Source organism: Colobus angolensis, unplaced genomic scaffold (assembly GCF_000951035.1).
Source record: "Colobus angolensis palliatus isolate OR3802 unplaced genomic scaffold, Cang.pa_1.0 Scaffold413, whole genome shotgun sequence".
Taxonomy (NCBI): Eukaryota; Metazoa; Chordata; class Mammalia; order Primates; family Cercopithecidae; genus Colobus; species Colobus angolensis.
In genome coordinates this window covers 179,793-192,597 of record NW_012117522.1, presented here as the reverse complement: position 1 = coordinate 192,597, position 12,805 = coordinate 179,793, and the positions used below count along the sequence as shown (strand labels likewise).

The following is a 12,805-nucleotide window of genomic DNA, read 5'->3' as shown; positions in this document are numbered from 1 at the left end:
GAGGAGGATGAAGCTGGCCCTCAGAGAAGTGGGCGGCATCAGGGTTTTTGGCATTCTGTGCTCACCTCAGGCAGCCTGGGACCTCCGTGAGCTCATAGAAGCCAAGGGCAACCGTGTAGACTTTGACGCTCCACTTCCCTTCCCCACCTGCCTCCAATCCTCTTAGTGCCGTTGGGCAGTGATTGGGCAGTGGTGGGTTACAATGGCAAAGGCTTAGGGGGGTGGCTCCCCAGTTACTATCTCCAGCCCACACAATCCCTCCCTGTGGGTCCACACCCAAGAGGCTGGGCCTGGCCCTGGGAGCAATGGTGAATCCCGGCTGATCTAGGCCCAGACTGAAGCTCTGCTCCTCCCATGGACCCAGGGTCCCCTGACCTCCACAGTCCCCAAGGATCAGGGTTCCCCTGGATTCAGGCAGGCACTGAGGTGGGCTGTCCTACCGCCCCTCCTCCAGCCCGGCCTGGACTGTGATCCTCTGAGGCCAGAGCATGGGATGTTATGTTCCTGTCCTGTTGCTGTGGCTTGTTACTCCGTCATCCCCCTAGTGGGTCCTGATGTTCGCTGAGAAGGGAAAGCCATGTGGGATGCTGCAGGGCTAGTCTCCATGGGAACTTGAGCTCCCGGAGGGCAGGGAGTGTCATGTCTTATTGATGCTCCATTCCCAGTGTCTAGAATGGTGCTTGACACATAGTAGGTCTTCACTAAATACCTGTTGAATAAGTAAATGGTGCTTCCAACTTAAGAAATTACAATTAAAACCAATGCCAGGGATGCCACTGTTTTCCCTTCCTGTGGGTAATTGGGATTGAACTTCTGGTACAAAACAGTGGTGACTTCCTGTTACAGCAAAGGGGGTCAACCCCCCCAGTCCCTGGGGGATGGGAGATGGGGGGATAGGGATTACAATCATGAGGAGTGGACTATTTAGGGGTCACTGAGCTCTCTCGGGGTTGGGGCAGCTTGGAGAACTTGAGCTCAGTGCTCTCTGAGCTGAGAGGCAGTTTACCCTTGTCTGCTGCAGCTGCTGTCAGTTCCATAGGCCCAAGCAGCGCAGCGGGAGGGTGGAGGCTTCCTTTAAGCCAGCAGTTTCCGTGTGGGTGTTGGCCTCCTGGGCAATGGGTGAGCTGCACTGCCAGGAAATGGGGCTGAACCTGGCCTGGTGGTCAGTCTGCCCTTATGTTTGCAGAGGGAGCTGTACCTCCTGCAGCTTGAATCCCGGGCCAAGAGCCTCTGCAGAGATAACAGTGCCCTCCCCTCTGTCCCCCGTCTTGGCCATTGCCCCATCCTGGAGCCACCCTGGGCTCCCCCATCAGTGTCTCTGGCTGGCCGTCCCTCGTGATGCTTTTCTCTCCCCCATTCTTTTAAGATTGGCTCGGGAGAGTGGGCCTCGGGAGAAGACCCTTGCATCTGTGGGTACGTATTTTCCATGCACACCTCCCTTTGTTATTTGACTCTCTGTATTCCTGGGCTGGGTCATGGAAACAGAATTAGGGCCAGACGAGATCTGACAGCTCTTGTGTCTGGGCCCTTCATTTCATAGCAGGAAGCTGAAGTCACCGGAGGTCTAACTGGAGGGTGGCAGCAGGCCCAGGCGAGGTGTGGAAGAGAAGTGACATTTATTGGCACCTGCCCTGGTACATCAGGTGTGTTGACGTACACCAGTTTGTGCAGCTTGCCACTGCCTCGATAAGAGAGATGATGCTTGCCGTGTGTGACAGACGAGCTGGCACACGAAGGCTCTGTGAGCAGGATGTTCTCCCTGGTCGCTGAGGCCTGTCAGGCTTGCAGTCAAGTTCCCATGGCTCCAAAGCTGGGGTCTTGACACATCAAGCAGCTGCCCCTTGCAGTGTGTTAAGCAAGTAGAGAGAGTATTCCTCACCTAGAGAATGAGAAGTTAAACCAGAGTCCACAAACCTCAGCCAACCAGCCCCAGGAGTTTTAGCTGTCAGGGAATAGGGCCAGCACAGGATTGAGGCGAGGAGAGGGGACAGGGCAAGGCCTTTCAAGAGGGAGGAAGGATACTTCCTGGATTGAACTCTATGGGGAGGTGGGACTGGTGGATGGAAGCTGAGCCTCTGCTGCAGGGTTGGGGAGCAGCACACCCCGAGCCCAGGCCATGGTAGGGAAGATTTGGAGACAGCCACTCTGCTGCCCGGCAGGAGGCGTGGCCTCCCCAGGGCCAGCTTCCTGGCAGGTCACTCTGCTAATCAGCTCAGCTGGTGGGGCAGTTTGGGGAAGAGGGGTGGCTGTTGCCTAAGAGGCCCTGGGATCAAGACACAAAGCTGGGCCTGGCACAGAAACCTCTGCAGCAGCTGCTTCTCCCCGGCTCCCGGGCCAGGCTGCAGCAGGGTGAGCTCAGGCAGTCTGTGGCGAAATGCACTGGCACCCTGAGTGACCTTAAGAGCTAACCCAAAGGATGCTGGTGTGGGGGCTGGGCCAGGAGACCCCAGTCAGTAACCACTTCCTCCCCCGGCTCTCCAGCTTGCTGTTTGAGAACCAGGTCACCAGGGGCCCGTGGCAGGGGCAGGCTGCTCAGACAAGGCTTTCCAGGGCATACCTTTGGGGTACAGGTGAAGAAATGACATAAAAAGTACTAAGTCCTTAAAGGGCTCTCTGCCCTCTGGCTGGCAGCTGGGCTGACACAGCTGGGCTGACACTGCCCTCTATGTGCAACATGCCTAGTACATGGGAGGGGCTCACAGGGTCTTGTCTGAAGCTGCGGGCTTCCCCACATCTGTGGCATTCCTGCAGTCCTTGCCCTGGCCAGATGGTGCCTACCACATGTGCCCTCTGCCCTGCCTCTTACCTCTGGGCAGATGAAGCTTCAAAGCCCCTCTTTCCCCCTTGGCCCTTGATCCTTCTCCCTGCACCAAGCAGAGGAATCCTTTGCAGAAGACACGGGCTGGGCAGAGGACCCGGGTGACCTGGGAGCTCCACAGGGGCCCCAGATGTAAGATGTCTTTTCCAGCCTCAGGCAGCCTCAGCTGGTGGCCCCATCTCAGCAGACCCCTGACTTGCAGGTTCACCAAGGATGGTGAGCTCAAAACACTGTGAGCGGCAGAAAACGAATGCACCTGTTTGAGCCCTGCCTTCATAATAAGAAATGTACCTTTAAAATCTGCTGATGGGGAAAATATGAATGACAAAGCAATACTGTGGATTTGATGCCATCAAGTGGAAGTGAATGGGTATTTTATCCATCCCAAGAGCATTCGAAGGTTACTGGCTGTAGTAGGGTTCTCCAGAGGGATGGAACTAGTAAGATATATGTCTCTATATAAGGGAGTTTATTAGGGAGAATTGGCTCACACGATTACAAGGTGAAGTCCCACAAGAGGCCGTCTGCAAGCTGGAGAAGAGAGAGGCTGGTAGTGGCTCAGTCAAAGTTCGAAAGCCTCAAACCAGGGACGCCAACAGGGCAGCCTTCAGTCTGTGAGCAAAGGTCCGGGAGCCCCTGGCGTGCCACTGGTGCAAGTCCCAGAGTCCAAAGGCCAAAGAACCTGGAGTCTGATGTCCAAGGGCAGGAGGAGTAGAAGGAAGCGTCCAGCAGGGGAGAAAGCAGGCAGCCAGAAGACCCGGCAAGCAAGGTGATCCCACCTTCTTCCATCTGCTTCGTTCTAGCTGTGATGGTAGCTGGCAGCTGATTGGATGGTGCCCACCCACATTGAGGGTGGGTCCTCCTCTCCCAGTCCACTGGCTCAAATGTCCATCTCCTCTGGCAACGCCTTCACAGACACACCCAGAAACAATACTTTACTAGCTATGTAGGCATCCAATCCGGACGGCACCTATTAACCATCACACCGGCTCTCAGCTTTTCCATCTGTGAAATGAGACTGGACTAGTGTTAGTTCTCTGGTCCTGGCAACTCTGCCCTTTCCTGCTGTGTCATGCTTTCAGGCAAGCCCACGGTCCTATGAAAGCATTAGTGGGCCCATTTTGTTTTTTCTTTTCCTGCTGTACAAACCTCCCAGGACAGATACACTTATATTCTCAGGAAATGTCTTACATCTCCTGGATAACACATCTGGCCCTGTTTCCCGCCCAGCCTCCCCACTCCCGCACCTATCTTGGAATAAAGTGTGCAGTGAATGAACGAATGGAGGGTGATGCTGGTCCACAGGTAGTCCACCCCGTGCCTGCCAGTGCTGCCCTGTACAGTAAACCTAACTCAGGTCTTGCTCCATCGAGGAAGAATTGAGGGTGCGGGGCTTAGCAGTAGAGTTGAGCCAGCCACAGGGTCAGTGAGCTCAGGAGGGACCTAGGTGTTTCAGCTCCACCCCGTTCTCAACCCCTCAGAGCCAAAACCTTTGGCCTCACCCATCAGAGACAGGCCTGCCGCTGCCAAGAAGCCTGCCCTGCCTTTTTCTCAGTCTGCTCCCATGCTGACTGCCTTCTCCTTTGACCATGCCGAAGAAGCCTGCCCTTTGCTGAAAGAAGAGGACCAGAAGGAGATCAGCACCAAGGTACCTGGGGAGCGGGACGAGGAGGAAGTGGGGCTGGAGTGGACCACAGGCTGCATGAAGGCAAGCATCTGAAGAATTCAAGAGTGGGACCAGCCACAGAGCAGAGCAAGGAGAATCTGAGGCAGCCACCCAAGTACTAAAGGCCAGAACCTGCAGACGGGGTTGGGGTGGGGGTTGAAGAAAGGAAGAGAAAGGATACGGGCTGGAAGTGGGGTGGGGAACTAGGTGCAGGGAAGACTACAGAGGGTTGCTGAGGGGTAGGAGGGAGGAAGGAAGGAGGACAGAGAGGTTGCACAGGGCTCAGGAGGAAGCTAGATGTGGGGGAGAGAGCAGGAAGCCTTAGGTGAACTTGGCTGCGTGGTTTGAACTAACACCCAACATAGCAAATGAGAGGCAGCTGACTCAGGTCTGATCAGCCACGGGCTGTGCTCCACGGACTGGCGAATACCTCACACTTCTCAGGTGGCCTTGGAAGGTGGTCATTTCCCTGGCTTGAACGAATTTAGTGAAGCTTGGGGAGTCACTGTAGTGAGGAGCCTGTGCTCATTCTTTGAAACAGAGAACATTCCAGGTCAAGAAGCATATCTTGAAGGCCTCCTGGGATAGGAGACTGGGTGGCTGTGTAAGTCATCACCACAGCCCTCCCACCGTAGAGGACCATAGAACATGAAACACAAACATTCAGTGCAGCGAAATGAGCTCATCTCCACCCCGCTTCTGCGCTCCCTCCCGTGGCCACATCGTAGGCCCTGGCATTCTAAAGTGTGTCCCCCCACCATGGTCTCAATTTCAAGCATCCCATTGGCTCACCACCCTCTCCTGTTGTTCTGCTCAATCCAGCTAATCCTTCAGTTCCAACACTTGTTCCCTCTCTGGCATCAACGATATTCTCGTTGAAATGGGATCATTGCTATCAGCGTATTAGCTCTCTGTTACCTCTCTTATTTTAAGAAAGCAAAACAAAACCAAGACAAAATGATTGCTGCGTCTCTTTTCTCTCCTGAGTCCACGCTTAACAGGCATTAGTCCACACTCCCCACTGAAACTGCCCACGTTGGAGTTGCCAATGACCTTCATCTTCCCAAATGTAGCCACGGTTAGTCCTTGTCTACTTTGACTCCATCACAGCTTTTGACATGACTTGTGTCTCATCCTTGAATTCTCCAGCCAGAGATAGGGGTGAGGGGTGGCTCTTTTTTGGTCCTGACTACATGAAAGGCAGCTCCTTTCCAGCCCTTCTTGGCTGCCGCCTCCTCATCTCCCCGGCCTCTGGATGTTGGAACTCCCCCAGCGCTCAGCCCTCTGGCTGAGCCCTCTCGTCTATTTATACTGACCCGCTAGATCCTCATCCAGTCCAGACATTAAGTACCATCTCTATGCTGAGGACTCCCACACTTCCCTCGCCAGCCTAGACCTTCCCTTGACCTCCAGACTAACATATTTAGCTGCTACTCAATATCTCTGCTTAAGTGCCTAATTATACTTCCAACTGATTGTGTCTAAAACTCAACCCTTGAACGCTCACCTCACAAAACCTCCTATCTCCCCAGGGGACCCACTCATCTCCAGCCTTCCGGTGGCTCAGGTCAACCATCGTGGGCATCCTTGGCTCCTCTCTTCCTCTCTTGCCCTGCACCTCATATATCAGTGAAGAGAGTGAGCTACACCCTAGAAGCATGTTCAGAATCTGCCCACCCCACCACCCCCCATCGCCGTCCAAGCCCCGCCACCTCTTAACTGGATGTTCAGCTGCCTCCTAACCACTCTTCCTGCTTCCAGTGTGAGGCTAGCTGCAGACTCTTCCTGTGCAGCAGCTGGCATGAGCCTCAGAGAAATGGAAGTTAGAACGTTCTGTGGATGTGGAAGATATTATCAGTGAGAAGGGTGAAGGGAACACAGGAAGTCTTGGTTCTATTTTGACAACTTACGAGTTGTTCTTGCGTCTTAAATGATTTCAAAATAAAAAATTATAAAAAACAACACTTAGAGACAGCCCCCAACAGTGGAAGTCAGATCATGTCACTCCTCTGCTCAAAACCTTAAACGGCTTCCTGTGTCCTTCAGAGGAGAAGCCCAGTCCTTTCCTTGACCCGTGTGATGTGGATCCTGCCCAGTCTTGTGTCCTGTCACTTCTCTGACTCAGAGAGCTCAGCCAGTGTCCACCCACCGGACTGTCCCCAACCAGCCAAGCACATCTGGCCTCAGAGCTTTTGCACGCACTCCCTCTGCTTTGAACACTTCTCTCCTAGAAATCTGTGGGGCTCGTGTCCTTCCTTTATTTCTGTCTCCACCTAAGCTTCACCTCGGGGAGTCCCTCAGGACCTTCTAGGCTAAAAGCCACTGTCATCTCTGTCTCTTTTCTTTCAGCACATGCTGCCTGATATCAGCATTCGGCCTGTTTATTGTCTCTCCCCCACACCTCGAAGCTCTTAAGGTGCAAGGATTTGTCTTTTTTTTTTACATTTCCAGGACAGCAATGGGCACACAGGAGACATATTTTTGATGACTGAATGTTGATGATTGAATGATTGGAGGTTAATAGAGTTTGCCTTGACCTTGTGCCAGATCCAAGTCACCGTCTCCAAGTCCGCCCGGGAGAAGATGCGGCTGAAGCAGACGAAGGAGATGGAGCTGCTCCGGAGGCCGGAGGAGCCCAGGACAGAGCGGGGGCTCACTCCCCGGGGCCTGGGCTCCCGGAGAGCCTTCATGAAGGAAGGTACTGGGTGCCAGGTGTGGGATTTGCTCAGGCTGGGGGAGCTGAGTCCACTCTCTCATAGCCTGCTGATGGGCCCATTTTCTTTTTCAAAGTTTTTATTATTATTTATGTATTTATTTAGAGATGGGGCCTCGCTCTGTGGCCCAGGCTAAAGGGCAGTGACACCATCACAGCTCACCCCAGCCTCAAACCTTGGGCTAAAGGGATCCTCACACCTCAGCCTCCCAGGTAGTGGGAAATACAGATGTGTGCTACCATGCCTGGCTAATTTTTTAAAATTTTCTGTAGAGATGGGCATTTCCCTTTGTTGCCTAGGCTGGTCTTGAACTCCTGGCCTCAAGCCATCCTCCTACCTCAGCCTCCCAACATGTTGGGAGTACTGGCATGAGCTACCGTGGCCAGCCATGGGCCCATTTTCAAAGGAGGACATTGAGGCCGGGGAAAACAGACCTGCTGAGTCCTAGGACTTTCTCTGTGTCTACAGGCCTCCTTCCCCTCCGAGGCAGCGGGACCCTGTCTGTGTCCACTAGGCTGAGTGGCCCACGCAGAAACGACGTCAGCGTTATCCTGAGGAAGCAGGCCAGCCGGACCTCCCTACCCAGCATTCCCGTCAGCCAGCAGGAGCCCCGCTTTGTCCGCCACGCCTCAGGTGGGCAGGCCCAACTGGCAGGCACATGTGTCCCTCTGCCCATGCTGCCTCGGGATGCCCTGAGGCATGGCAAAGGTGACCTCGGTGGCTTTGCTTCCACCCCTTGTCCATGTTAGACCAGGAGGCAGCCTGGGGTGGTGGCTGCCTTGCCAGAGAGAGAAACAGTGTCAGGGACTCATCATTGTCTACAGGCTGGGCTGGGGACCCAGGATATCACAACTGGAGTTGTGATGTGCCCAGCCTGTGTGACATGTCCTGGAGGAGTGACCAGTGCACCAGGGCCAAAGACACTAGACAACAGCCCCCAAAGAAGCAGCTAAGAACAGCAGGAAGAGGGTGAGAGGATTGGGGAAGACCTCAGTTTCTTTCCTGTTGCTTCATAAAATGTCAGGGCTGGACAGCACTGGCTATAGACAGGAATCAGAGGGTCCCGAGCTTCTACCAGGGCACCTCAGGAATCATGCCTGGGACATGGGGACGTTCTGTCCCCATTCTACCAGGCGAGTTTCTATTTTGCCTCATTTTTTTTTTTGTATACTGGGCATTCATGTGAGATTTCATTTGGAAAGATTTTGCTACTGAAAAAAACTTAAAAACAGTCAGCTTGGTTCGGAGTTTCTTTAAGTGTGGGATGTGATGGTAAATGATCATAGACTAGATCATAGACATATCATTTCCATGCTATAAATAATGCCAGCTCACCTCCCTTTTCAATTCTCTTTCTATCCTTTCAGTTGTCTCAAGTAGAAAGTCTGAATTGGGTGCTAGTCTTGAGCACCTCTCTTTTTATTTTTATTTTATTATTTTTTATAAAGAAAAGAGGTTTAATTGGTTCATAGTTCCACAGGCTATACAGGAACCACAGTCGCTTCTGCTGCTAGGAAGTCCTCAGGAAACTTACAATCATGGTAGCACCTGTCTTTTTAAACAAGGAGATCCTCTATCAGGCTCAAAGACAGAAGCTGCCTGCAAATTTTTTAGCTAGAGTTTTTAACAATGTTTTACTTTCATTGTAAATATTTATCATATTCTATGACAAACAATGTTAGTTTATGGTAGTGACAGAAAGTTCCCTTTAGAGTTAAATTCTTTAGAATTTGAGATTCTTTTGTGATTTGAAGAAAAGTACAATGTAAATGAAAGGGCAGGCTATTGAAAGATATGGCAAAAATCATGAAAGTGGTAATTGAATGATATGATTGATCCTGAGAACTATTGATCTATATAACCCAACCCTCTCTTTTTTTTTTTTTTTTTTTTTTTAAGACAGAGTCTGACTCTGTCACCCAGGCTGGAGTGCAGTGGTGTGATCTCTGCTCACGGCAACCTCTGCCTCCTGGATTCAAATGATCTTGCCTCAGCCTCCTGAGTAGCTGAGACTTCAGGTGCACGCCACCATGGCCCAATTAATTTTTATATTTTAGTAGAGATGGGGTTTCACCATGTTGGCCAGGCTGGTCTCGAACTTTTGACCTCAAGTGATTCGCCCACCTCAGCCTCCCAAAGTGCTGGGATTATAGGTATGAGCCACCATGCCTGGCCAATCTACTCATTTTACAGCAGCAGAACTGAGACCTAGTGATGTAAAGGCCACCCAAGGTCACTCAAGGTCATGGTGCCCGGTAGTACCACCATCTAAAGATCACTAGACTGAGACTTTGGCTAGTCATGCTTGACCCAGGATAGTCTGTTGTCCCTCTTTATTTGAACTGTTTATGTTTGGCAGGTTAGCAGGTAGGCAGAAATAAAATCAAGTAGGTTAGGTTGTTGGAGTTAGGAAAAAAAGGCCAACATTCTCCTCTTACAACCATCCTGGAAGACTGCATTCAAATCCTCCTCATCTTCCTCTCCTCACAGTGAATGAAGAATCCCTTAACTTGCTTTACAGTTTGGGTTTTTAGTCTGGCTGGAAATGATAGTATTTCAGGATTGTAAGCCTGCTTGTCCTCCTGATTCTCCTAATATGTCCTGTGAGGGTGTTGGAAATAAGAGCTAGGAGTCACAAAGAAAATGAGCACTCAAATAAAGGATTTCCTCAGCGAGGCAAATTTACTTCCGCAGAAGGCTGCTGCTCATTCTTCTGGTGTGCGAGAGCACACTCAACAAAGGAGGGAAGTGGTTTTTATACCTAACGCAGTCAGTCCCTACTGCTGTATCCGGTCCCCATTGGCTGGGGTCAGACAGCACAATCTAAGCTGATCCCGACTGGCTACTTCAAATGGGGGGTGGGGCTCTAGCTGCGGGAAGAGCAGTTTTGGAACTAAGGACATCAAATAAGGATCAGATGTGGGTTGGTACAGATTGGGAACCGATGTGGGTTACAGATTGGGAATGGCTGGAAAGTTGTTTACCGTAACTAGGGGCAAGGTGGCAAGGAAGTTAAGCTTTGAAAATAGAGGACAGATGGGAACTTTGAAGAGGAACTCACTATTTCCAACAAGGAGCTCACCTTTTTTGGGAGACTGGGTTGGTTTAGGTGAGCTCAGTTCAGGATCTGTTCAATTTCTTCTGTTTTGTGTGTGAAAAATAGAAATGACTGAACCAGAAGGCACAAATATGAACCTGACAGGAAAGCTGTCAGACACAGGGCAAAGGGGGAGGCCACACAAGCCCTCAAGACACTGGAGGCTGGAGTCCCCCTGCCAATGCCTTTTGTGGGTTTGTTTTTAAGTCCCGTGGATGCTTAATGCCCCTGCAGGGTGCGGTGAAGGTGGGGAAGGGGGGCAGCGGGGCAGGAGGCTGGATTGCTCTCTCCAGAAGACCGAGCCTCTTTTTGAGAGTGTTGCAGACAGCATGTCATTCATGTCCGTGCTGCCCAGGGAAGGATGGGCAGATTGGATGTTACCTTCTGCCTTTCAGAGAGTGACTGAAAGGACTGATTAAGAGACGGTTCCACTTGCCAAGGGCAGTGCTGAAAAGGGAGTCCAAGAATGAGGGCTTTGTGTCTCCACTTTTTTTTTTTTTTTAAATCCCCGAGACTGAATCTCATTCTGTTGCCCAGGCTGGAATGCAGTGACATGATCTCGGCTCACTGCAATTTACGCTTCCCGAATTCAAGCGATTCTCCTGCCTCAGCCTCCCAAGTATTTGGGATTACAGGCATGTACCACTATGCCCAGCTAAGTTTTGTATTTTTAGTAGAGACAGGGTTTCACCATGTTGGGCAGGCTAGTCTTGAACTCCTGACCTCAGCTGATCTGCCTGCCTTGGCCTCCCAAAGTGCTAGGATTACAGGTGTGAGCTACTGTGCCCGGCTGTGCCTCCACATTCAGTAAAGGGCTTCTTCTCCACTCAGACTTGCCCAGTACCTCCAGATGTACTGTGATGAAAATCATCCTGGTGGAGGTGAAACTCAGAATAAAACTTGCCGGGAAGGAAGATGTGGTAGTGAGAGCTCTGGACTGGGAAGGGAACCTTCTTGTCCTGGCTGTGCTGACAGAGGAGCCGAGGGGCTGTGGAGGGTCCCCCACCCTCTCTGGTCCTTTGAGACCTCAACTGTGTGATCAGGGCATTTGGCTAGACAGAGGCCCTGTAAGATTCCTTCCTGTCCTAGGAGTTTCTGATTCCAGCATCTGTCCGCAGGGCAGGAGAGCCTAGAAAACATGACAACCTGCTTGTTGTGGGTTGCTGCGTGTGTGGCTGCATCTGGACCGTGTGGGTGCCAGTTAGCTACATTGCCTTCCTCCAGCCATCTGCTTGTGGACCCTTCCCTGCTTGTGGGCAACCTCACAAAAGGCTGGATAGCAGGAGGGAAGGAGGAGGCGCTGACCACACGGGCCTCTGGTTGGGGATGAGGTTAGACTGCCACCAAAGTGAGTAGGGAGATCATTCATTGATGGCTGAGGGGTCCCCACCCCACCACAGATGGGGCAGGTTTGGAGGTGTCCCCCTGACTGGGGGGGGTTTGTCCCATGACGTCACGTGGCTTATCACAAGTCTCTTTATAAGAATCGCATTGGCAAGGGCAGGAAGGGGAAAAGTCAGCCAAAGGTAGAGTGAGGAGGTCTTCATGGCTCCTGGGGAGGGAAGCCCAGGCGCTGGGTTCTTAGCCTCACCAGGCACTTCCCCTTGTACACCCTCCCTGTTAGGTGGGCTCAGGGTGGTGGCATGGCCTCCCAAGGTGAGCAGTGGCAGGAGCGGCCACTCAGGCTCTTGCCTGTCCTGCTGTGTGAAGCCTGTTGTTTTTTTCCTGTGAATGCAGCTAACTCATTACCTGCGGTGCTCACACTGGGTTCTCCTGAATGGGAAGAAGAGGAGGAGATGGATCTTAGAGCCTGTAAGGAGTTGAGGCCTTTCTCGAACCCAGAGCTGGGGCTGATGGATGCACTCCAGTGCCTCAACAGCAGTGACTGGTGAGGAGATGCCTCCCCCATGTGCTGTGTTCTGGCCAGAAGCAGGGGCTGTTGCAGAATAGCTTCTGCCCCTCAACTTCCCTCCTCTCCCACTCTGGGGTTTCAGCACCACGGAGGGTAAAAGCCAGTTTGGAGGGGGGACTGTGTGCATGCATATAGATATGCGTGTGTTTATGTGCACGTGTGCATGACTGTGTGGTGTTCTTGGCTTCATGTGCGTGCCCTGGGACCCTCCAAGCAGCCTATGCGTGGCTCTGTGATGTCTGTGATGTGCCAAAGCCAGGCATGGCAAGGATGCATTTGATTCCACACTGTGGGGCCCAGGAAAGGCCACAACCCTTTATTTCTCTGAATGAAATTGAATCTGCTCCAAGCGCTCCTCCCACTGTGGGGACACAGGACCGTGGTCGTGAGCAGAGCAATGCCTTGGGCTCCAGAACATTTGTGAGGAGCCCTCCCTGCCTTTAGTCCTCCCTGTTCAAGTGCCTCTTATTGAAGGTGCTGGCTTTGCGTCAAGGACCCAGCTAGGTCCTGGGGGTGGGCTTCCATACAGCACTGTCAGAGCTGAGGGCTGGCCGGAGGCCACATAAAACTGGCTTTTACTGGTGGTTAGGATTCCAGG

At 52.2% G+C, this 12,805-nt stretch overlaps 1 protein-coding gene across 2 annotated transcripts in view; it reads left to right on the top strand.

The window, feature by feature from the left end:
- FAM179A (family with sequence similarity 179, member A) overlaps nt 1–12,805 on the top strand; it is a 72,225-nt gene that overhangs the window by 30,078 nt on the left and 29,342 nt on the right. The window contains exons 7-11 of one of the 2 annotated variants that reach the window (XM_011956284.1): nt 1,367–1,413; nt 4,300–4,466; nt 7,032–7,182; nt 7,667–7,831; nt 12,033–12,183. In XM_011956284.1, coding sequence (XP_011811674.1) covers nt 1,367–1,413; nt 4,300–4,466; nt 7,032–7,182; nt 7,667–7,831; nt 12,033–12,183 — 681 coding nt within the window. The remainder of the gene's footprint in view (nt 1–1,366; nt 1,414–4,299; nt 4,467–7,031; nt 7,183–7,666; nt 7,832–12,032; nt 12,184–12,805) is intronic. The other variant, XM_011956285.1, reaches the window with a different exon arrangement.